At 40.2% G+C, this 26147-nt stretch overlaps 1 protein-coding gene and 1 pseudogene across 5 annotated transcripts in view; one reads left to right on the top strand and one right to left on the bottom strand.

Moving 5' to 3' along the window:
• Nucleotides 1-9114: 9114 nt before the first annotated feature.
• On the bottom strand, nucleotides 9115-19156 carry LOC100607789 (annotated as a pseudogene).
• Nucleotides 19157-19298: 142 nt separating this feature from the next.
• Nucleotides 19299-26147, top strand: part of CTTNBP2 (cortactin binding protein 2) — a 164494-nt gene continuing 157645 nt past the window's right edge. For all 5 annotated transcript variants that reach the window (XM_030825556.1, XM_030825553.1, XM_003261241.3 and 2 more), the window contains exon 1: nucleotides 19299-19501. Coding sequence is in view for 4 of the 5 variants with exons in the window: in XM_030825553.1 (XP_030681413.1) it covers nucleotides 19421-19501 (81 nt within the window). In the remaining variant the exon portion in view is untranslated. The remainder of the gene's footprint in view (nucleotides 19502-26147) is intronic.

The following is a 26147-nucleotide window of genomic DNA, read 5'->3' as shown; positions in this document are numbered from 1 at the left end:
TGAGATGCATCCATTTCCTCCAGTTGATGTCCTATCTGGGGAAGGGATTCATAGCAATTGAGTATCTTCTGGAGGATCTATTATAGCTTTCAGGTAGATGGGGGAACTTCAGAGAAAGCCAAAGCACATTTTGAGGTATTGTTTGCTGAGTCCTAACATGGCATGAATGTAACACAATTTGAATTTTTAAAAACAGATGTTATGTTATTGTGTATGAGAAAAAAAGTGTTCAGAGAAAGGAGAGATCATGGTAATTGGGATTTTCAGAGTATGTTTAATGGAGGAGATGGAATGTAAAGCTGTACACTAAAAAAATAAAGAATAAATTTTAGAATAAGGAAGGGCGGAGGGAGCATTTTAGACAGGGAAGACTGTATGCAAAAACATGGAGGCAGAAATCAGTTCAATATGTATGCAACAGGCCATGGTGGATGGTTTATCCAACACACTTTTGCAGCCTATTTGTCCTCGTCGGCCTCTTCTTAGGATCTAGAAAATCTAAATACTTGCACAGCCTCCTTTGCAGTTAGATGTGGTCATATGACCATAGATTTAGTTCTGACCAGTAAGTCGTATGAATAGAATTCTGCTTGAAGTTTCTGACCAAGTGTTTGCTTTCTTGATAAAAGGACAGATATGTTTCACACTATCCTTTCCCCTTTCTCTTTTCTGCATGCCCTGACTATGAATACGATCGCTGGTGCTTCAGTACTCATCTTGTGACCATGAGGGGAAAGCCTAGAGAATTCTAAAAATACAAGCATTGACACGATTGAGTTACTAAATCAACACCACTTACCTCCCAGTCTCTTACAGTGTTGGGGGAAAAAATTAACCCTTATTTGCTTAAGCTATTGTAGTCAGGTTTACTTGCAGGCAAGGTCATTTCTCCCTCATACCGTATATGAGAAGAAGAGAAGTGAAAAATTCTGAGTGACAAAGAAATAATGTGATGGAGTGATAGAAAATAAGATTGTCTTAGATAAACTGGTTAGATTCTGGAGAGCAAATGAGTCTGTTCTAGAAACCATGGATGATAGGAAGTCATTGAGTATTATCAAAGGTAAGAGACAGTATAAAAGAGCTACTATATGGCAGATGCACCTGACTGCAGTAACAAGCATACTCTGTACCCTGAAAATGACTCTATGGTCTTAGAAGAATGTCTGTTTAAAGTTCCAAGCTAAATAATCTGGGAATGGCCAACCTGGAGATTCACTCCTTTATCTATGAGGAACATCTGAATCCCCAGCCCATTCCATGGAATGCAGGCCATATAAGATATCAAAGTCCTCTGTTTTGGGTCAAACGAAGGTTGCTAGGTGGAGGATGTTAGGGGGAGGAGGCTATGTGAAAATGCTATATAAACTTCATGCCTTTTAGAAGTGATCATGGTTCTCTTGTCCAGTCCACCACCACTGAATGAACCTATATATAAGACCCTTCAATAAGTTCTATGCCTCATTTGCTGGCTCTGGCTCTCTTCTTTGGCCTCTCAAACACGGTGCCATCCCTACTTAAGTCAATATGGGTCTGGCATGACAGATACTTGTTGGAAATCTTACCAATAAATAGAAAGATTATCCTGACAATAACATGCAAGATAATTTGGAAGAAGAATTAGAAGCAGCACTGTCAATATTGAAGATGAGCCTATATGTAGTAAGATTTAAACTATTAATACTTTTCATTCCTCTAAGTCAGAATTTGAGATAACCAGACTAGGTGTTGTGATTTCATATTCTCTATATGGCATAGGTTCTAAAATAAGTGTGTTAAGATGAAAATTGAATATAGCTAAAAACACCATGGGAAATCCCTTAAGAATCAAAGGATAAAACTCCTTGTGTTTATTTTTACATTTTTGCTGTGGTCTCACTTTCCCTAGAGTAGGGGTCAGCAAGTTTCTTCTATAAAGTTCTAGAGAGTAGGCAATTTAGGCTTAGCAGACTGTCTATGTTGCAACTCATCAACTCAGCTGTTGTACAGCAAAAGCAGACAATATGTATTATAATAAGTATTAATGAGTATGGCTGTGTTGCAATAAAAGTTTATTTACAAAAGCAGGCAGCAGGCTGGATTTAGCCTGCAAGGTATAGTTTGACAGCCCCTAATCTAGAGCACTGGAAGTTAATCTTTAAAGTGGAGAAGGGCGATGAAGTAAATTAAGATTGAAGCCTGGCAGGGTGCGGTGGCTCACCTTTAATCCCAGCACTTTGGGAGGCCAAAGCAGGCAGATCATTTGAGGTCAGGAGTTCAAGACCATACTGGCCAACATGGTGAAACCCCGTCTCTACTCAAAATACAAAAATTAGCTGAGCATGGTGGTGCCCGCCTGTAATCCTAGCTACTCGGGAGGCTGAGGCAGGAGAATCGCTTGAACCCGGGAGGTGGAGGTTGCAGTGAGCCGACATTGTGCCACTGCACTCCAGCCTGGCGACAGAGTAAGACTCAGTCTCAAAAACAAACAAACAAACAAACAAAAAAAGAGTGAAGCCTATGTAATTTAATTTACATAATGTATGTGCACAGAAAATCAATCCTATTGTTTATGACGTAAATATTTGTATGTATTTTCCGTAATTTTTAGGGCCTCACTGAGAATAAAATAAATTTTTTCTAGGGTCAGTAACTTTTTTAAACAAAAGGCATTGAGTTTTGAAGAGTTCTCAAATTCACTTTCAATTTCTAAAAATGTATTGTTTGGATAATTTTTATGCAATGTAGCTATTTTGATTTTCTTTATTAACATAGTTCATTATCCCTACATAATGAATATCACAGAATGCATTTCTTTTAACATATTCTCTAATTCAAATTTAACTGCATTTTGTTTTTATAATTTTTCCCAGTAACTTAAATATCAAATTAATTATTTCATTTTCAGTGTCAGTTTGCATATTATTTCAGGATAGGCTAGATGATGTTATGGTAACAAATTACTGCCCACATCTCAGTGGTGTAACACAGTGAGCATTTTTTCTCATGCCAGGCAGCTTTCTAAGGCACTTGTCATCCAGGCAGTGACTCAAGGGTCCATCTTATAGCTTTGCCATCTGGAATTGTTGACGTCTAGGTCCCTGAGGAAGGGAAAAGAGATCACCACTGTTCTGTGCTTCAGCTGGAAGTAATATATGTCACTTTGTTTGTAGCCAAGTACCCAGAACTAGTTACATGACCCCAACTGAACTATCTGGTGACCTGGGAAATGCCATCTTCCTGTGTGAGCAAATGGCATTTGGAGAATACAGAGCATGGCCTCAACTGCACTTTTATTCTGTTGTATAAAAGGCCATCAAAGAGCCAACGTTTAGTGTTTTGGCTGAGGTTTAAGATTTATGCAGGCTAAATATCCAACATAATATATAATAACACATGGAGACATAACATGAAGGTTGTTAAAGGTCAAACATTATTACCCAGTTTTGTTCTCCAGTTTAGATAGGTAAATATGTTATAAAGCTTTCATGAATTATCAAAAGAATTAGGTGAGAATTAGAGAACCTACACTGTGGAATGAGATTTTTTATTCCGAGGAGGTTGAAGGTATTGGAGTTGAGAGACCCAGGCTGTGCAAACTTCAAATGATTCTACAGCCAGGTCCTGCAACTGCAAATAAGCATGTGGTGGGGTAGTCCTGGGTATTCCAATCCATTCTGTATAAGGATTTAACAATTATCCTGAGTGAGGCATAGCTAGGGGAATGCCCTTCTTTCCAGGCCATCTTTCTGTTTTACCCCTCAATTCCATTAAACCAGTTGGAAATCTCACAAAATTATTATCCCTGATCTGCACTGTAGTGCTGTTTCTTCAGAGGAAAGCCCTTACTGCTATTGCTGGATATCTTAAATCTTTGATTATGCACATACTCTGAGATTACTTTATGCATCAAAGCTTTGTCAGTAAGGGCACCAAGGATACTTCACTTCCCTCTAATGAACTATCTAAAATTGGCTGCCTGCTTTGCATATGACTCCCAAAGTAGCAGAATGTTACCATAATCTGTCCGTTCTCTCTAATCTGAGCCTTCCCACTCTGTAAATTTACCCTGGGTTTTCTGCCAGAGTTGGAACTATATTCAGCATCTTTTGGCTCAGGAATTCTCACCACGGATGCATGGATTTCTGGGTTTGAAAATGAAAATTAGAATCTCTGGAAGTAAGAACAGTGGGTGTAAGGTGTTTATAGTGAGAAAAAGCATATTTAGCATAACAATGCAGTGTGATATTTTGGAAAACAATTGTTTTTTTAATTCAAATCCCTAGAAGTACAATTCAACAATCTTCTTGGCTGCTGTGAATATACAAATGTTGATGATTTTCATCAGGATTGCGAGGATGCATTTCTGAATCAGCAGGGGGTTGGATTTTAAAATTTATTCAAAGAGGAATTGGGTTGGAGATGTGGAGAAATTTTTTATTAAGGCAAAAGCTGAGCATAGATCGATCCTCCAGTGAGCAGAAAAAAGAAAACCATGCCATCATTGTGCGATCTGAGGGTAAGTGGGTCAAAAAGGAAGAATTCAGAGCAGCAAGTGAGGGGATAATGTCAGGGAACTGAAAATACCTCTAGGAAATCTTTAAGAATATAAAGGCAGGGACTGGACATACCATAGTTTTGTAGATGGAGCTGAAATTATTTCATTTGTATGTTAATAGAAGGCTGATAAAGTTGGGATCCCTAGAGCTGCATTTATGTTTGGAGAGATAACACGTGACCTGCTGTATATCCAAAATAATAAGCCCATCTGGGCCTTGGTTTCACTTCCAAGGATGGGTGACAGACAAGGTCTTCTCCATTCAAAAATTCCATCATTTTATGATACTTTTCCTTACCAAACTCCACCCCCCGGCACACACACACACACACACACACACAATAAAACAATTAGCTAATAGTCAATGAACATTCATCAAGATCATATAATGATCCAAACATTGTCGCTAAGTTCTACAGGTGTTGCAAAAACAGAATATAGACTTTCCTGTCTGCAAGAAACTTACACTGTATTTGGGAAGATAAGATATTATTGTAAATGATGCAAAAAGTACATAATTTTGTATTAGAACAGGTATAGGCAAAATGTGGCCCACAAGACAAATCTGGCCCAACACCTGTTTTTGTAAATAAAATTGTATTGGAACACAGCCACACCCTTTTGTTTACATTTATGGGTGCTCTCACATGGCAAGGGCAGAGTTGAACAGTTGAGACAGAGGCTGTTTAGCCCGCAAGCCTAAAATATTTACCCCTGGCACTTTACAGAAAAATGTTGCCAACACCTATTTTAAATAGTCAAATAATGTCACAAGGCAAAACGAGATCAATTCCAAGAGGGTAACAGGGAAGTTGAAGGTATTGGAGTTGAGAGACCCAGGCTGTGCAAACTTCAAATGATTCCCCAGCCAGGTCCTGGAGACAGACGGGGGAAAGGACTTTGTTTCTGTAAAAAGAAGGTGGGGAATGGGGGATTCTTATGATTAGCAAGAACATGCTGAAAGTAATTGCATATTGCTTTTATTACATCCTTTTCTTATCACTTTTACTATGTTGGCCCTCAAAATAATTAACTTGGAAAAGTCTAATCCTTTGAAACATTTTTCACAATGTTGTTCCAAAGTGAACATTGATTAAAAATTCACCACTCCTTTCCTGAGAAGCAGGAAGTATTGCTGCATAGTTACTTTTACATACATGACATTTTGTGATTCACTCTAAAGGTAATTAGAGGAATGTATAAATGAGTTGCAAGGGAAATTAAGATAGGAAAATCTAGAGTTAGAATTAAAATATCAACGTTTATTATATTTCAATTGAGAGAGTTCTATTACTATTTGTCCTTAATTCACAGATGTATTTTGTTAACCACCATAACTTTTACCAATAAAAAGACAAAGATAAATAGTCATTGCTACAGTTTCAGGGCCTAATTATTTTCCACTGTTTGAAACTTTGCTATTGTGGTGAAACAGATACTTTTTTTGATTCCAATAGTTCTGGAAGAACAGGTGGTGTTTGGTTGCATGGAAAAGTTCTTCAGTGGTGATTTTTGAGATTTTGGTGCACCCATCACCCAAGCAGTGTATAGTGTACCCAATATGTAGTCTTTTATCCCTCACCCTGCTCCCATACTTCTGCCCAAGTCCCCAGAGTCCATTATATCATTCTTATGCCTTTGTGTCCTCATAGCTTAGCTCCCACTTATAAGTGAGAACATATGATGTTTGGTTTTCCATTCCTGCATTACTTCACTTAGCAAAATGGTCTTCAACTCCATCTAGGTTGCTGTGAATGCCATTATTTCATTCCTTTTTATGGCTGAGTAGTATTCCATGGTGGATATATATCATATTTTCTTTATCCACTCGTCGGTTGATGGACCTTTAGGCTGGTTCCATACTTTTGCAATCGCAAATTGTGCTGCTATAGACATGGATTTGCAAGTGTCTTTTTCATATAATAACCTGTTTTTCTTGGTGCCTATAAACATTTCTCAGTGCCTTAGAGCCCTTTAGATGTTATGGGGTCAGTCACCCACTGTGGGCCACTTTCAGGCCTGCCCTCTCCACATAATATCCCATGTTCCACAATCCTTACCCTTCTCCCCTACTCCAATCCAAATGTATTTCCCTCTTAGCATCTTGTATCTTGAGGGCCTTGCTACTCGAGGACAATTGTATCTTTTTTATTAAATATCTACTAGTGATATGGTACAGCACTAGGATATGGAAGCATTCATTCACTCCTAAAACTTCCCGTGCTTGGCAATGTGCTAGGCTCAAGGGAAACAAAGACAGATACTAGCTTGCAGGAGGTTGCTGTCTCCAGCAGCGCATCCCAAAAGGGGTCCCTGAATGGTCTCTAGGTGAAACTCCTGGGCTGCCTATTAAAAATTGCAACTGTTTAGGCTCCAAAAGGGACTTACTCAGTGGGGATACCTTGGAATCCACATTTAGCATGCTTTCATTTTTCTGTGTATTAAGGATAGAAGGAGATAATTTCTGGATTTAAGGCATCCATTGATCAGTGGTTGAAAACTGGCAGCCATGGGCAGCTTTGACTTGCAGATATATTTTCTATATTAGGAAATATCACATAAATATTTGATTTCTTCCTTCTCTTAAAAAATTAGAAGTTCTAACATCACTAGGTCTGTATATTTTTGACTTAGTGTGAGGATTTTTTTCCGCTTTAGCTGGACAGAGCCTATGCCCTGCTGTCGGCTCAAGTCTTTATCATTCCCTATTGTCTTACACCCTAGCCAGCCTTATTCAGATATCTTATACACATGGCCCTTATAATCATTTAATACAATGACTCTGTGATCTACATTCAAGTGGATAATTAAAAAGAAAAAACTCTGCTAATGCCATCCAATTTCTCTGTGTCTCAGATAATGCTACGCTAAGACTTAATTTCATGCACAACCTCTGAAAGGCCTTAAGAAGTGAGAATTTAAGGTTTGGAGCAGGGAGTGTGGTCAAGAAATATGGGGCAAACAGTCATTTTCAGTCTTGTAGCATGGACTTGATTTAGACTGTTAAACATGGATAGCAGGAAACAGAATAGAAATCTCTTCATTTCTTTCCAAATCTAGCATTTCTATAGCAATTGTCACCATGGTATCTTGATGTGTTTTGACAGAAGAAATTTCACTTTTTGAAAAATGTGGTAATGAGGGAAAGAGAAACTCCTTCTATACTTAAACTCCAGAGGCATTTCCTTAATAAAGAGCTCAGAAATGTGTGTATACAGAACAGAAATTCCAACATGGTCTGACCCAACTAAGGGCTGTTGGGGTTTCTTAGTGATGAGGCTGTCTATATCCAACTGAAAGAACCCTTGAATGCGAGGGCTGGAAGGTAAATCAAGCCCATAATACTACTTGTGTAGCTCGTTTCAGCATTCAAGCACTTGTCCATATTAATCTCATCTAATCCTCACAACAACCCTGTAAAGTGAGTATTGAAATTATCATTCCCATTTTATAGAGACAAAACTAGACTCACTGAAGATTAGTGACCTGAGTCAGGTCACAGAGAAATCATGCTCAAACAGGTCTTCAAGACCAAGTCCCTTGGACTTTCACCATACCAGTGTTTTCTGAGTTTTCCTATTCAGACTTCTGTGGAGCATGAGGATGCCATTTACATAGACTACCAGATGAGTGGCACCCCCTGGAGTTGTGTAGTGTGGGTGATTCCGGGCCCTGCAACATTGTTGGAAAATGTTTGCACGTAGGGTATACCGCGGGCATAAATAAAACATGGCACAAGCTTTGCGCAATTCATGATGGGCTGGCTGTGAATCTCCTTTTCCTCAGATCCATTACAGCTTGTTCAAAATCAAGTGAATGAGATGGTACAGAAATGACCTTGAATCTTGTAGGACTGAATGATCAGTCCTAGTATTCATATGTGAAGCCCTTACCCTGGATGTAATGATATTTGGAGAAGCCTTTGAGAAGTAATTAGAGTTAGATTAGGTTGTGAAGGTGGAGTCCTTATGGTTCTACTATTAGTGGGTGGCAGAAGAGAAAAATCTTTCTCTCTGCACATGCACTGAGGAAAGGCCATGTGAGGATGCAGCAGGAAGCTCGCCATCTATAAGCTAGGAAGAGGGCTCTCACCAGGAACCATATGTGCCAGCATCTTGATTTTGGACTTCCGCTGGATTTTTTAAAAACCTCTAACTTAATAGTGCAGCGTTTCTTTTTACCTGATGGCTTGTGTTTCACAGCAGCTTTTAAAGCCTGCTTGTGCAACTTAGCTGCATACTGTATTCTAGCTATGAAAAAAAAAGTAAATCTTACTTCAATTTTTGCCAGTTGTTTCTGTGTTTAAAAAAAAAAATCACACTTCTGCTGGGCAGGATTTAGAGGTTTATTATCAGTCTATGTGTAAAGTTCAAAGCAAACTCAATTTTGCTTAAGGGAACATTATAAAGTAACAATTCTTGGTATTTCATGTATCTTATGATCCATTTCAAACCATAGAGAATTACACCTTTGTGTGTCACTGTTTCAAGAGACAATTTGAACAACTAAAACATCTTTAAAATGAAACAAGTTTAAGAAGTCTCAAATAAAACTTGAATTTTCTGTATACACTCCTGTCAAATGAAGTAATTTCCTGTACACCTCTTCTCTTGCAAACTGGTCTTGTATTTCCTTTCATTTGACCTAGATCTGCTATGAGACCTAGAAAAGGATCGGGACAGCTTGTGATTTCTCTCCCAAGACAGTGGTCTCTCTCTTCTCCTGTTTCTAGAAAGGAAACTGCTCCAGCTGTGAGAGAAGCTTCTCCTTCTTGGAGATCTGTGGTGAGGTGGCCGACTCCTTCTATGATAATCATCTCGAGGGTGAGGACCGCAAGGGGGAGGTGGGCCATGATTTCTACTTCTTACTTTTTTTTTTTTTTTGGCCATCTGACAGTTCCACTCCTTTTTTTTTTTTTTTTTCTTTTTTTTTAAGATGGAATCTTGGTCTGTCGCCCAGGCTGGAGTGCAGTGATGCCATATCTTCTCACTGTAACCTCCACCTCCCCAGTTCAAGCGATTCTTGTGCCTCAGCCTCCCAAGTAGCTGGGATTACAGGTGCCATGCCTGCCACCACATCTAGCTAATTTTTGTATTTTTTAAAAATAGAGAGGGGGTTACACCATGTTGGCCAGGCTGGTCTTGAACTCCTGGCCTCAGGCGATCTGCCCACCTTGCCTCCTAAAGTGTTGGGATTCCAGGCATGAGCCACTGTGCCATGCCAGTTCCACTCCGACATGGTAGTCACAGAGTGTTCTTCCATTGGGCTGTCAGACAACATCAGCTGCATCTTGGAGTTCTCCAAATTCAAGAAAAGCAACCCACACACTTCAGAGTGGTCTGTAGTAGCCTAAAGCCTGTTCCAATTTAGTCTTTTTGCCATTGTTTCAAAGACTACCTGTATAAACTTTATTGTCCAATGGACAGGAACCATGATGTATTTCCAGATCTAGGGAAGGGGTTCCCACAGCCTGGGTGCCTACCAGTACTGGTCCATGGCCTGTTGGCAGCACAGCAGGAGGTGAGTGGCCATCAAGCAAGCAAGCATTACCACCTGAGCTCCGCTTCCTCTCAGATCAGCCACAGTATTAGATTCTCATAGGAGTACCAACCCTATTGTGAACTGAGCATGCAAGGGATCTAGGTTGCCGGCTTCTTATGAGATGCTAACTAATGCCTGATAATCCAAGGTGAAAGAGTTTCATCCATGAAAACATCCCCCACCCACCCCTGTGAATGACTGTCTTCCATAAAACTGGTCCCTGGTGCCAAAAATGTTGGTGACTGTAGATTTAGGGAAAAAATGTACAGGCTCAAATCTACACCCTCCGATTCGTCTTCCCACTTCCCTCTGCCCCAGCACCCACTGATGCTCTCACTCACCCAGCAATCCACAAAATGGCAGCGACTTTCCAATTTATATTATTCATCCTGAGTTTCTCTATTAAGACTATTGCAAGCACTTACTGAGAGTTTTAATATTTAATCTAAAATCATGGAATATTTGGTTTAAAATTAAAAATTTATACAAATAGCCTTGTTGGGACTGTTGGGTAGTTAGTTGTCAAATCATTTTTATTAATTCAACAAGTTATTTCTTTCTGAAACTCCATGTGTATTAGAGTGATTGTTAATTATTTAATAGGTATATGAAGAGCATGCAAATGGTAATAAGAGCCAAAACTTACTGGGGGCCAGGCACTATTCTAAGTGCTTTAAATGAGTTAATGTAATCCTCTCAACAACCCTGTAGAGATAAGAGCCATTATGATTACCACTTAACCGAAGAGATAACTGAGATATAATACTTGTCCAAGGTCACACAGCTAGAAAGAGGTTTTAATAATGTAACCTTGAATTTAACCACTACTCTAGAGCATGCAACCTGAGTTGTATTTGTTTGGAGGACAGAGCATTTGGTGATCTTCTAAGCTCTCTCTTACTTAGCATACCCTAACTGGCCTATCACATCTAAATTTTAATCTCACAAAACAATTTAATTAATATATTTAATATGTACATTTTATAAACATGAAATTTTTTTAAACATAAACTTTTTTAAAAATTAAAATTAAATATTTTCATGTTTACTAACCTCTCGTAGTGAGCATTTATTTCAATTATAACTTAAGGCAACAGGCCATAAGAGACCTCGTAGTATCTGGGACTGTGTCATAGCAGAAGTTACAGATATGTTTAAATCTTGATACAATTGTCACAGATATCTCAAAATATAATTTACAGTCATGGGGTCTGGTGCAGTGGCTCACGTCTGTAATCCCAGCACTCTGGGAGGCTGTGGCAGGCAGATCACTTGAAGTCAGGAGTTCAAGACCAGCCTGGTCAACAAGATGACACCCCTCTCTACTAAAAATCCAAAAATCAGCTGGGCATGGTGGCAGGCACCCGTAGTTCCAGCTACTTGGGAGGCTGAGTGGGAAAACTGTTTGAACCCAGAAGCTGAGGTTGCAGTGAGCTGAGATCACTCCACGGCACTCCAGTCTGGACAACAAAATGAGACTCTGTCTCAAAAAAAAAAAATGACAAATATGGAAACTTCAAATTATATTAATTATGGAGTTCACCACTATATCTTATTTACTGTGCTAATAAAGAAACACTTCCATTACTACATTATAAATTTGTTTTTTATATGCAGAATTTTGATCACTGGAATTTAATATAATTGTTTCCTTTAAGAGCTTATGTGTTTTATTTTATGTATTGAAAACCTTTTTCTGAGAAGAAATCCATAGGCTTCACAGCAATGTCAAAGGGGCTCATGAGAGAAGGTAAGAAAGGAGCAATATTTACTTGATCCATTTAGTCATCTATCTTTCCATCTATCCACATATCTCTTCCATTCAATTAATCTGAACAAACATTTCTTGACTGCTTGTTATGTGTTGGATTCAGTGTCAGATATTACAAGTGTAGAGTTAATGTTCTTACAGACCCACCAATCTTTATTTGACCTTAAACTTCAGAAAATCTGCCAAAAGTTTTCAGAACGTACTAGAATCTTCACATTTGAGATGGCTTTGTTCTATATGTATTATGTATTATATTTCATGAATGCAATGTGATCCTTTATTGCCAATCTGGTTTTTCATGTTAACTACAGATGAGGTAGCAGATTCGTGCCTGGGCTCTATTTGTCAATGGCAACTATAGAGTCTAAGCTAGGTTCACCCCACTCCCAGGATACAAAAACAAATAATACAGTCCTGTTTATAATCCAATTAGGCAAGGAAACATTAGGAAGTTTTGTTATAAACACTCTCTAAAAGTAAGTGTGGTTTTCAGTTCTGGTTATGACAGAGAAGCTAGTATTGGGCCAACTCTCCTACTGAAACAAAAAAGTGGAACAACATATGTAAAACAAATGTTAAAAGGCATTGGCAAGCTGTGAGCACAGACAGGACTTTAGAAGCTATGATTCCCTTTTTTTTTTTTTTTTTTTTTTGAGATAGAGTCTCACTCTGTTGCCCAGGCTGGAGAGCAATGGTGTGATCTCGGCTTACTGCAACCTCCGCTTCCTGGGTTAAAGTGATTCTCGTGTCTCAGCCTTCCAAGTAGCTGGGATTACAGGCGCCCTCCACCATGCCCGGCTTATTTTTTGTATTTTTAGTAGATGCAGGATTTCGTCATGTTGGCCAGGCTGGTTTCAAACTCCTGACCTCAGGTGATCCACCTGCATCAGCCTCCCAAAGGGCTGGGATTACAGGTGTGAGCCACCATGCCTGGCACTAAAAACTATGATTCTTGAGGGAAGAGCTAGGATGCGAATGGGGCAGTCGGGGTATAAAGATGACTTTTACTGGGCTAAGGAGATAGGGCTCAGGACTTGGTAGTTGCCCAGGAGTCTCGGACTTGAAGGAGAAAGTTCCAGAGGAGGAAGGCACTTCAGAAAAAGAGCCCAAAAAGCATGCATGCAATTTCCTCTCAAAATTAGGCAGAATTCTAAGCTGGGCCTGTGTGGGATGAGACTCTAAGAAAACCGGCAGAAAATAGCATCTCGGTGACTTAGGAGCTGAGCAAAAATTTCATAAACAGGACACAAAAAACACTAGCCATACAAGATAAAGATAAGTTGGATAACATTAAAATTAAGAGCTTGTGTTCTGATTACAAGTTCATGAAAATATTTTTCTTCTAGCAGTTTTGTTTCTTTACTGCTCATGTTTAAATCTACAATTCTGGGCAGGGCACAATGGTTCATGCCTGTAATTCCAGAACTTTGGGAATCTGCAGTGGAATGATGGCTTCAGCCCAGGAGTTTGAGATCAGCCTGGGCAACATAGTAAGACCCTGTCTCAACCAAAAGAAAAAAGAAAAAAAAATTATCCAAGTGTGGTGGCACACACCTGTAGTCCTAGCTATTCAGGAGGCTGAGGTAGGAGGATCTCTTTAGCCCAGGAGGTTGAGGCTGCAGTGAGCCATAGTCACATCACTGCACTCCAGCCCAGGTAGCAGAGCAAGACCTTCTCTTAAATAAATAAAAATAAAAATAAAAATAAAATAAAAACACAAAACTGGCCGAGCACGGTGACTCACACCTGTAATCCCAGCACTTTGGGAGGCTGAGACAGGCAGATCACCTGAGGTCAGGAGTTCGAGAGCAGCCTGGCCAACATGTGGAACCCCGTCTCTACTAAAAATACAAAAAATTAGCTGGGTGTGGTGGCAGATGCCTGTAATCCCAGCTACTCAGGAGGCTGACGCAGGAGAATCACTTGAACCTGGGAAGCAGAGGTTGCAGTGAGCCAAGATCTTGCCATTGCACTCCATCCTGGGCAACAAGAGTGAGACTCCGTCTCAAAAAAAACCCCACAAAACTATGATTCTGGTTATGTTTTCTTCTATAGTTCTAAAAATTTTTCTGTACAGAAAATAGAACAATGCAATATGGTATTTCAATATGGGGTACCTTTACCCAGTATTCAAAGTCAGGTAGTGTTTAGCAGGTTCAGTTCAATTCCTAATCTGCTGCCACCTCAAATTTTAAAGTCTGGGAGCGGGGTTCCCCATCACCATTCTAACGGCATCCATGGCCACATTGGGTGAGGATGGAGGGCTGGTCAAGGCAGAAAAGTGTCAAGCAAATGTGTTTTAGATGGCATGGTGTCCTTTGGATGATCAATTGTCAGGCGGTGGAGGCTGCAAGCTAACAAAGTGAGGTCCTTAGCAGATGTCAAAGGGAGGAAAAAGTAGTGGTAAAATACATCCCAACTGAACTGATTCTTAACAAAGATGTTAATGCTGAAACGGATAGTGAGTGAGGTTGTCATGATGATTATGATAGTAATGGCCAGTGTGTGGCTATTTATCTTTAGCTATAAGAAAAAAAATTTATTGTATTGCTACCATAAAACATTTTCAGTAGTTAAATTTTTCTTTAATTGCCAGACTAAAACATTTCAAGCTGCTTAAACCTTAATGATGGTTTGTTAGAAGTATTTTTCCTTATTATTCTACAAGTAACTTCACCTTCCCCAGAATGAAAATAGCAATACCAATGCTTTTTTTTCCCCTTCAGTTCTTGAATCAAGTGAAATAAATTAATCCAAGTCTAGCTATGACATTGTTTTATAAATATTATAAATTTATATTGTATACTTGTTGGTTAATTGAACAGCCCCTACTGTATATATTTATATATTTTCAAATAATATCATCACATTTCCAGGTGATTTTTAAATAACCCCAACTAATTTGGATTAATAAAAAAAGTCTTGATGGGCAAAAAAAAAAAACAAACCACAAACTATTGTCATCAAGTGAGATTTGAGGCAGGGTAAGGTGAAATTTACATCTCAAAAATTCCAAATGTATTTAAAACTCTATTAATTTGGTATGTGACAATTGATTATGATTGTCTAGGAAGTGTTAATGTGTTGGTTTATTTCACAATTTGACACGGAAGAGTTACACATGTATAGCTTTTCTCCTGATTTTTGTATCCTAAGTAAATCCTCACTGAGTCAATCATAAATGCCATATGCATATTTATTAAAATCAAAAGATAACATCTTTAGTGTTCTTATTAATTCTTCGGACACTAAATTTCCTTTTGTGTTGAACAGTGCATATCCCCAAGTGAAAGTAAAATCTCAGCTGTGATTTTACAGCTGGATCCACACTTCTAATCAGAGGAGAAAAGGGCCTGATCTCACAACCTATTTATATAGTTTTTAAACTTTCTAAGATAAATGAAGCTCCACTATAATTAATGCCTAATGGTATAAACACCCCTGCTTTAATGATTGCCTAGTAACTATATACTGCATGCTTGTGAGGTTGCTAAAGAGGCTGAATAAACAGAAATATTCAGGTCCATTTCCAATTCAGGTGGATAAGGGGCAAGAGCAGGCCAGATTTTTTTTTTTGTTAAAATTGTTTTTCCATAAAGGTTTTGCACTAAAACATCTTTCTGCACTAAAATTTACTCTTGTAAATGACTTCTGCAGATAAGCATCCAAACCAACAAGTAATGATTTAAAATGTAAAAACCATGCAAGAGAATGGAACCAACACTACCTCATTGTTTGGTATTAGCTGGTTTCCGTTCTTAGAGTGACTGTACTGGGGGATGATTTTCTTAATGTGGCTCTAACCTTGCAGTCAAATCTTATATTTGGACATTATTTCAGCAATTGAATGAACAGATACAGTTCCCAGTTAAAGGTTGTATTAAAAGGGGCTGGGAGTGATTATGATAATTATTTATGTTTTGCTTTGGCTTGCTTCCTACATAGCAGATTTAATTCCCTAATTATGTTTTGCTTTAGCTTAGGTAAAATTAGCTTGCATTCCTTTGGCACACACCAACTGCAGTTGGTGGAGGAGGCCTTCCAAAACCATAGATTGTTGACAAGAGTGGCTAACTAGATTAGAATTACATTTACTGAGTAAAATCCACAAAAAGCCTGAGACACATGTAGATAATGACAAGCTGACTATGAGGGAATGTAGTTAGGTCATAGGAAAACTTGTTTCTGGCAATGGACACTCAGAGCTCATCTGCAGAGTTCCTGACGTCAAGATTTGGGGTTTCCTAGGTTGGTCACCATGCTGCAGACAGGGACAAGCATGGTCTGCAATATTTAAATTGTATAACTATAGGCTTGAGGATACAGTCAGAAATGATTTGCTACTCAATAATTTTGTCATTTAGCAATACTAAGACATGATGACATATGGTTTGCTCTTTGGAATTAACATAAATGTTGTCATTTGACTGAAATAAAGAATTCTCTTACTCCATGACGGAAACAGTTTTAGGTTCTGTGTATATTCCTTTATCTTTTCACATGGAAGGAAGCATCCTATTGTATCATTATGTATAACTCTCTGGGTTTTTGGTTTAGTGGGTTGGAGGATGTGGCTGATGAAGCCAAGGACATGGTTTAATCAGAAAACCACCTGGCTCCCAAACATCTGTCTGCATTCCCACCTTTAAGAACTCATTTCCCTGGTCATTTCACCCTTAGAAAATGTGCTATAGCTCAGCACAAATACCTCTATTCCAGGGTTCGGAAAATAATTACCCTCAATTTCTTTAGTCAGTGGGTCATCAGCATCATTGTTATGATCCAAAAAAAAGGATGTAAATAATAGTTTTCTCTATTTGCAATATATTCAGTATTACTCCTTCCATTTTAATGCCAAAAGGAATTTACTGATTAAGACTCATGATTCATTTTTGTTGTAGGGATTTATTTTCCTCCAGTTTATACTTCTGTCTTTCTCCTTTTTTACCCTGCCTTTCAGTAATTTTCACTGTCGCCCTGGGATATCTTTTATTTTTATTATTAATTATTATTATTATTTAGCTGTTTAATGAGGCTTCAAAAGATTTAATTTCTGGAGCCATCAAGTCAATACCCTTTCACATCTATTTGCTTTGACTGTAATAGAGCCTGCCTTCGTGCAAAAAAAGTCTTAGAAAGAGTTAATTTGCAATAGTAGCAGAGACTAATTCTCAAGAGAGAATTTTAACCGGCAAGTGTCCTCCTGGTGGAGAAGCAGCCCCAGGCCAGGCTACTGGTGAGGAAGTTAACTCCTAGTGTGCCACTTCTGTGCAGTAGGTGAGATCCTCAGCCAACCTTCAACAGTGCTGGTTTTAAAGTGGAAACAGAATGCTGTCAATTCTCTTTCCAAGGTACTGGATTTTGGTGGTTAGAGAATGTGGTGTCCTGTGATTTTTATCACTGTTTTATTTATTTATTTTTTTCCACTTCACAAAAACAAACAAAAAATGATGGGTGGGGGTTTGTAGTGGGGGGTGGGTGGGCAAGGACTGATTTCCTTGTGACATGATCCTGCTTTAATTGTATTTAGGTGAATACAAACTATTTTTTTCCCAATGATATTTTTTTAAAAAATTGGGCTGCATGTATAAAAGGGATTTGCTTCCCAGACATGGTGTCATTTTGTATTTCTAACTCTTAACCCTGAGTAAAATTTATTTTTTTTCCAGAAGTTTGCCAGTTAATTGCTTGAGAAGTATTCAACATCAGAATCAAGAAAATTGATTTGTGAAAGTGCATTTTGAAAAGAACAAGGAATGCCCTTGGACTTTAAATTTTTACTATCAGTTTGACATCTAACTTTTACTGTCCAATGCTTTTCTTTCATCTTAAAGAAATCTAGTAATTCTAATATTGAGCAGTTTTAGAGAGTATACTTAATAAAGGAAAGTGGTATAATGAACAGTGATGGATATTAAAGGGATAAGTGAGGGAGTAACTATCAGAGCCAATAAAAATAAATAAATAAATAAATAAATAAATAAATAAGTACCCGTACTCACAGGATAACCTGGAGATGATTTCTAAGCCTCTGACTTTTAGCCCCAGAGTTCTAGGTAAAGTTCTTTCTTGACCTCTCTTCTGGGAGGGAACTTTTCACAGTTTATTAATCAATCCCTTTCAGGGTCTTTGCAGAAAAAGATTTTCTCTGCCCTGGTTTGTGTCATATTTGGGTCTAATTTGGAAAGTGGAGCAATTAAAGAGTCAAAACCTTTCATTAGGAGCCTGCCATCAAAAAAAGAAAGAAAGAAAGAAAGAAAGAAAGAAAGAAAGAAAGAAAGAAAGAAAGCAAGCAAGCTTTGATCTGTAACCCTTGGACTTGAACATTCTAGTCATTCATCTTCCAAAATTTCAAGTGCAGGATTTGGTTGTGGTTTGATTTTACATCTTTGAGACACAGCTTGAATGTCTCAGTTTGATTTTATGCATTCAACACATTTTTAGGGATCTGGTGATTTGGGAAGGGCTGTACCATATGGTCTTGGTGAGGTGATAGATTTTCACATTCTGGAAATTGGCAGCAAAGGGTAGGAACTGAATTAGATGTGGAAAGGGAAAATTAAGTGGTTGGGCCTAATTCACTCATCTCGTGAAAAATCTTCTGAGACGTGTAATTCCCATAAAATCTATTTTTACAAATATGGCTTTTGTTTGGTTGTTTTTGGTGTATATGTACACGTGTCCTCACACTTAGGGAGTAATTTTTTAAAACTCTCTCAAAAGTAGAGGACATGGCATTTAGCTTTTAAAGCTATGACATTTAACACTTCTCGGTTAGTCCTTCAGGAGAGATCTCAGACTTAGGGGAGTCATAGAATATAAAACAGCCCGCTACACATTCCCTGAAAAGGAGATTGTATAGAAAGTTAGGAGCTGAGGGGCTGGTGCCACGTTCTAAAAGAAAATAGGACAGACAAATTGTTTTCATCTGCGAATTGTTTTTGGAGAAACACTAGAGTCAACGACAGAATAAATCAGAGCCAGGTGTGTATATATGTCTAGTGAGGGTAAAAACACCCTGGCGGCAATGAAATTTAAGAAAGAGCAATTTAAGAAGAAAGGGGTGCCCTGTGTGATTCCTCGCGGTGGGATAGAGGGAGCTGAAGTGTAGGATTTTCCCTGATCTTTCAGAGAATTCAGATTCAGGAGGCCTGACATTTAATCCGGTCTGTGCACGGATTTCTCCGGCTTGGTGGGGGTTCTTCGGCATGCAACGCTCCTCGGGCGCTTTCTGCCTTCACCTCTTCCGTGGTCTTTGATCCCCAGTCTCCGCGCAGGGCCGCAGCGGAGCCAGGTCGTGCGCCCATTTCTCGCACCTCCACGAGCCCGCGGCTGGCGCCGCAGGGCGCGGGGCGCGGGGCGGGACCGAGGCGGGGCGCTCCGGCGCGCAGCGGGTTAAGCGGCGAGGGCGGCGGCGAGGGGCGGAGGGAGTGCGGCGGCTCCCGGCTCCCGGCTCCCGGCTCTCTGCGCCCGTGTCCCGGACAGCAGCGGGTTAAGCGCCGCCCGCGCGGAGACGGCTGAGTCCGGAGCCGCGGCTCCGAGCTCGCATTCGGATCCGCTAGAGCAGGAAGATGGCGACGGACGGCGCGAGCTGCGAGCCCGACTTGTCCCGGGCCCCGGAGGACGCGGCGGGGGCCGCGGCGGAGGCGGCGGTAACCGAGTTCCCGGGGCGGGCGCGCGGCGAGTGTAGACGCGGGCCGGGGGTGGCGCCGGGGTCCCAGCCGGACCCAGCTCCGCACCCCCGGGGCGTTCCGTAAGCCCGAGACTCTCCAGTGCCCCTTCTTCGGGGCGCCCCTTCCTCGGGATGCCCACACGGCGGAGCAGGGGGGAGCGGAGCGGCCACCCGGGCTGGGGATCCCTCCTTTCCCTTCCGCGCCCCACGGGAAGCGGCCCCGGGTCGCCCGGTTCTCCCAGCTCCCTGTCTGCGTCCAGTGCGACCCCTGTGCCCACTCCCTCCGCTGCGGTCGTTTCTGGCCGGGGAGGAAGGCTGGGACGTGTTTCCTGGCGAATTTGACCCCCCATTGTTCACCTCTCGCTGCGCGCCTAGTTGCAAGCGCGTGTCTCAGGGGTGCCTGATACCGCTCAGCGGACCCGGGAAAGCAGCTTGGGGCGAGGAGGTGGGCCATCGCCCAGCAGGTGTGGGGATGCCCATTGTGTGCATCTGGTCCTGTGCCTTCGGGAGGCCCACTGGGAGAGGGCCGTGTCCAGATGTGGGCGCTACTGCCGCTGAGGCCAGCGCTTTAGGTCCTAGCAGCCTGCTGCCCCATTACTTGGTAGTGGTGTTTGGGGTGGGGTGGATGGGTTGGTTCTTCTCGAGGCGATGCCCGGGAGAGGTGGAGGTTCTGCACCTGGTTTCAAGACATTGTTCTCCTTCTCTGGAGTCTAGAAGCCGAATGCGCTACCATTCTTGGCTGGTCCTTACTTTCACCCCCTGAACATCCCTGTGTAGAGACTCGCTGGTGGTTTCCAGCCTCTACCTTGGGGAAGGGCTGGACCCACATTTCCTGGGTAGAAAACGTTCTCAGTGTTTGGGAAGCAGCTTCGCAGGAGCTGCAAGGAACTGCAGAGAAAGGCAGATCTGGGAGCGCCTCCCACTCTTGGCCCGATCTGGCTGCTCCCGCCGAAGGATGGGGTGGGATGGAGGGAGCGGGGCGTGGACGCCCCCCTCTTCCTCTCAAGACCTGAGCAGAGTCCGTGCAGGAGCGGGAGAGGGCAGGGCCGGGCGTAAACAGCGGGGGCCGCTTTAACTTCCTCCCACCCTCTGGAGGTAGGGCTTTCTGGAGAGGGAGAGGAGAGATGTGGAGGAAGGTACTTGGGGTGAGAGGAGCTGAGCCTGGCAATGGAAGGAGAAACAGAGAGGGGGAGGAGGACTGCTAATTTCCACTTGTAAAACTGGCAAGTTTTGATTTGAACTTTTGGGAAAATTGAGTTTCCGTTCTTTGCATAGAAAATGAGAACTTTAAGATTTCAAACGAAACCTGCCCACTTACGTGAATCAGCTCCCCTCTGTGGGGCACAGTAAGGAAACTAGCTACTGAGACAAGGCTCTCTGGCAAGTGGAAATGATTTGGTGCCTTCATCCCCAAAAGGTGGGAAGGGGAAGGACGAGGAAAAAGAAAGAGGGTGTGTTTGTGTGTGTGTGTGTGTGTGTGTGTGTTTGTAGGGTGTGTGTTTCTTGTTCCCCAGAAAGGTTGAATTTGTTAATCCACTCAGAATGGGTTTCTGTTACCCTCAATATTTTAATCACTTGACAATTAACCCAAACACAAACAGCTGACCGATGGTCTGTAGCGCTGATATATAGTTTTGTTTGGTTAGATCGTAAACAAAACCCAGGTCACCAGGCAGATTTCTGTGTTAACAAGGTCAGTGTTCCCTCTCTTCTGTTTAAAATGTTCAAGTCTGATTTTCACTGCTGATAGTTGGGGATTTGATAATTTCACCCTTGTTAATGGGCAGAGCCATGGAAAATCTGCGAAAATGAACCTTCTTTGCTATTTCCATAGAATCCTTTAGGGTTGCAAGATGCAATAAGGATTCTTCATCTAGTAGTTTAAAAATAAGTAATAATTTCCGAATTTTTAGTAAAATTTTGATGATGGCTTCTTATGTAGTAAATTGTGCCTTTTATTTTAGTTCTCCAAATAGTTTTGACTTAATAAGGCATAGTTCTCTTATATCAGCCACTTGACCTATAGACTGATTTTTAAATGAAAGGAAAGCTAGTGTAGAGGAGTGATATGTGTCATCACAATTGCTCCTCAAAAATCAAAGGCGTTTTATGCATTTTGGGTTCTTGTTGACTGATAATTTTCATTTTAGTGAACAATTCACTTTGCATTTTGGAGATTTGTTGACTTTCAAATTGGTTTACATATTGTGCATTTTTATGTATACATTTGGCAGTAAGGAGTCAATGGAAGCTCTGAAGCAGTAGGCTATTTTTGAAAGTGAGTGTTTTCACTAAGCTTTGACTATTTAGATTGTTGCTTAGAAACAAGCTTAATTTATAGTTTTCAGTTTAATATCATTTTTAGTGGAATGTTTTAAATTTAGTTTGTGATCCTCATTCTTAGCTGTTTAAATCCTGAAAGCATCCCAAGTTTAAGGCTGGGTAACAGCTACATTATTCAATAGGATCATATTAATAGTCTTTGCCGTGAACCATGCCGGGAAACCTGGGCTATTTTCAGTGCCTTAGCCAAATGTGATGACTTTTATAGGCCATATTGCTATTTCCACTCTGAAAATAACTCCTAATGGATAAGGCAGTATGGAAAACAGAAATCTTCATGCTTTTTATTGTCACCAAAGAATTTTGGAATGAAAGGAAAATGGAGATCTTTTTAGAGCTATATTTGGGAAGCCAACCAACATTCTTGTCATTCTGAGCTTTTCTGGAGCAGCTAATATACAAGAAGTAGGTATAAAATTTGTTGTCATGGTGACAGTGACAAAGAAAAACTTGGACAATGATTTAAAATGCACAACAGTGATGTTAAACAAATTAACAGCTGGAACTTGAAATTTTTGTTTTCCAGGTGACAGTATTGAATGTAAATGCACTGAAAAGAACTTTCGTAACCAATTGCACTAAGCTTTTTTTTAAACTAAATTATAGTTACATGGCAGCTATAGAATGTTGAAAGTTTTGCAGCTTAATTTTTAAATAGGAAATAACGCAGATTTAACACACATTACTGAACACTTGCTGCGATACAGGCATCATGAGTATGATCTTTGCTGCCCTAAAGTGATACATTCGAGTGATAGAAACTGACATGCGCCAAGGAATCAAATTGGGGATGATGGTGTCATGAGAGGCAAGAATGATTTTGCATTAGAAGTTTGGAGAGGATCAGTCATAGAGAGGGTCCCTAGTGGATGGATCTAGAAACTTCCATAGAAGGATGACATTTGAAGTAGTCCTTGAGACGGGCACTGCAGGAAGGAGTGTGCAAATGTGGCCATATCCTAGGGAGCCACATGCGAAGGGCTTTCAGCGATGAGCATAGAGGTTCCCATTCTGGTCTCAGCTATATGGTTCAGAAAAACAGCTTGGAAGTTGAGGAAATTGACTGGAATATTTTTCCAAAGATGAGAATGTAACTGTTTTCAATGTCCTGCTTTTCACTCTTTTTTTTTCTTCTTAATAGGTCATAGATTTCTGTTTGCCCCAGTTTTTGGACTTTATTATTATTGTTGTTGCTGTCGTTATTGTATTTCTCACAGCAGCAATTTTGTTTAGAGAACATTTGTCCTCTCAGTGATTGAATCCATGCCTAGGCTAGATTGCCAGTTGGTTCTATCCTTGTGTGTTTCACATAACTTTATGAGGTGAGAAAACGTTTCACAGCCTTGGTACTTAGACATTTACAATTATCTGCTGTTGATCATGTGGACAGCAAGGCTGTGGCTGGGAGAAAGCAGCCTCCTCCTCCGAGGAGAGTTGTGTGAAGTTTGTAAAAGAAAGCAAAGGTAGTTAGCACAATGCCAGGCACATGGTAAGTGTTCCACAAATATTTACTGAATGAAGAAAATGAAAAGAAGCTCACCAAGAAGCTGTGTCATAAAATTTAATGTTGATTGGCTAATTAGAAAACTCACTTTGTGTGTTACCAGCTATCTTATAGTGAAATTATTGGCCTGTGACTTGTAATAATTAACGTTATAGATATTATGGATCTTGATCCAAAAAGATGACACTAATTCTTGTTTTTTACAATTTTCATCTTAATACTGCCCCTTTCCAAGCTGTTTTTCTCAATGACTTCTTAGATTATTTATAGGGGGGTTTTGAAAGTTTAATTTCCAACACTATTAGTTTTCTCTTTAGATTCTCCCTTTTCAAAATGATGATTGAGGCTGCACCTCTGCCATTCTGCATCCTTCCAATAATAAGAGTCAAGGCCACATCACCCATTGGGGTATAGAGGAGAGGATGATTGATAGGGGGTTAAGAGAAATGTGGGGAAGTTTGGAAACAGGAAAAGGGAATACAAGGAAAGATTGGGCAGGAAAAAGGAGGTTAGGCAAGGCTTTAGAATAGTCTGCAATTTCACAGAAATGTGGGACTGGAATTTCAACTTTGAATGTGCCTAGGAAGGATGGAGCAGTATCCCCCAACTTCATTTACTTTGCTACCCAAGCCCGTCTGAGTATTGCTTTAGAAGGATACTTTATTTGAACACACTCGATTACATTATTCTCTGTTGGTGCTCCTTTGCAAAGCTTATATAACATGGAAAAAGATTTGTCTTTTCTGTTGGTAGTTAGGTAAGGAATCAGAGGACGGGTACGAGAGAGGATGATGATGACATCGATATTGAAAGATTTTTTAAATTTTTAATGTTTTAAATAACTTACACAAATAATGAGATCATATTATTAATGCTGTGTACAGCATGATGCCTTCCATATAGAAATCCTGATTTTAGAGTAGGGGGAGATACTCTCTTTAAATAAATTGTTAGTAACCAACTAATACATTGGGGATCAGTTTTAAAGGTTATAGTAAATGTAGTGTAGTCGAGGTAACATTGCTGTGTGGAGTGAATACTTGTTTGCAGATGATTTGGTTTTGACATTTTTATATTTCATTGAAAAGACAAGATGGTTCCAAAGGCCTGCTTCTTCATTTGGCCCAGGCTTTTCGTTTGAAAATCAGCATGCAGATATTTGCCACCTACAAATAATCAAGACTATTCTTTAATGCATTGTAAGCTTCTTAAGGGATGGTTATTACATTTGAATGTCTGCTTGCCTGTGGAGCTGATCCATGTCCCATGTCGGGCTGATGTAACATCAAAAAACTGAGTTAGGGTGAAAATAGATGTTTGTTTTATGTGAGATGTAGTCCTTTTTTTCCCTAAGGAGGAAATAGAGACTGCGGGGAGATCTGAAAGGAGGAAAAGGGAGATAGCTGGGCTTAATTATCGGAGGCTGTCACCCCTGAGCCACTTTTCTGCCATTCTTTCCAGCTTTCTCAGCTAAAATTAGTTACATCCATTACCAGGTTTCCTTCCTGACATTGTTTCCTTGTCAGTATTACCTCCTTTCAATACACTGAGTTTCTTGTCTTGCATGAAAGACCCCAGACAGTGTGGTTGATTTGAGGTGCATGACCTTGGAGAGCTGACACCAAATAGACCTCATGTTCTCGTACTATATGGTGTTTTAAAGTGGAACATCAAGCAGCTTCCCTAGTTTAGGTTACTCTAAATGATTTTTGAAACACTGAGTGAATCATCTAATACAGTTACTTAGTTCCCCCTAGAGTGGACTGAAACATTGTATCTTAGTAAGATGGATGTACCTGAGACATCCTTTGCACACTTTCTGTTTTCATACTGTGTGCAGTAGACATTTTATACCCAAAGTGTATATGGTGGGGTGGGGGCAGGGGGAGCATGTTGGATAAAATAAATGAAGAAGTAATATTCTTGCTGTCCTGACACATCTAGTAGGGGTGAGAAAATAGAGTTAATAAGATTACTATGAGGAAATGCACAAGGCCGGACATGATTAACTGCCAAGTGAAGTAATAGAACAGATTTTAAGACTGAATGGAGAGAACAAGAGATTTCTGGAGTCTGGAAAGACATTCAAAAGTGGGTTTGAGCTATGTGCTGAAGTTAAGATAGTACCCAGATGAATCAGAGGGTAATGGAGGATTAGGAAGAGCAGCATCAGAGGTATGCAACCCCATCACAAAAATTATTTCCTCCTTGTAGAGAGAGAAATCAGGAAGATAATCTCAAGGCAAGAAGTAACTTCAGAGATTTGAAAATACTTTGAGATCTTGAGAAGTATGTACTTTTCTTCATGAAAATCCTTATAATTAGTTGAATTCTTAGTATAGTGCATGTTCTTAAGTACCTAGAGAGGTGGATTTAATATTTTGCATGTCAGTGATACAGCCTTTGCATTGTGATGGTGAACTTTCAAGATGATTTCATTGCTTTTCCTTTTTGATAGCCCTTATTCATCCCCAAAGTGTAAATCTTGCTTACATAGAAAGTTCTAAATGCATTATTATTAGCATGCACTATTAAACTGGGAGGAAAATACATTTCTGTAACTTCTGAGCAAAGAGGCAAAATCAGTTTTCCTCAAGTACCTCACAAAGGCTTTTAGGCTCAGGAAATGACCTAAATAAATTTCCTCAGTCCAGTAATCTAGTTATCCTGATGGTACATGAAATCAGGACATTTAGGGGCTGGAGGAGATTTAAGAGATCACTTACTCCAGCATCCTTATTTTTACTGATGGAAAACCTGAGATTCAAACAGATGAAAT

The sequence above is a fragment of the Nomascus leucogenys genome, chromosome 13 (assembly GCF_006542625.1).
Source record: "Nomascus leucogenys isolate Asia chromosome 13, Asia_NLE_v1, whole genome shotgun sequence".
NCBI lineage: Eukaryota > Metazoa > Chordata > Mammalia > Primates > Hylobatidae > Nomascus > Nomascus leucogenys.
This window is presented reverse-complemented; position numbering and strand designations above follow the sequence as displayed.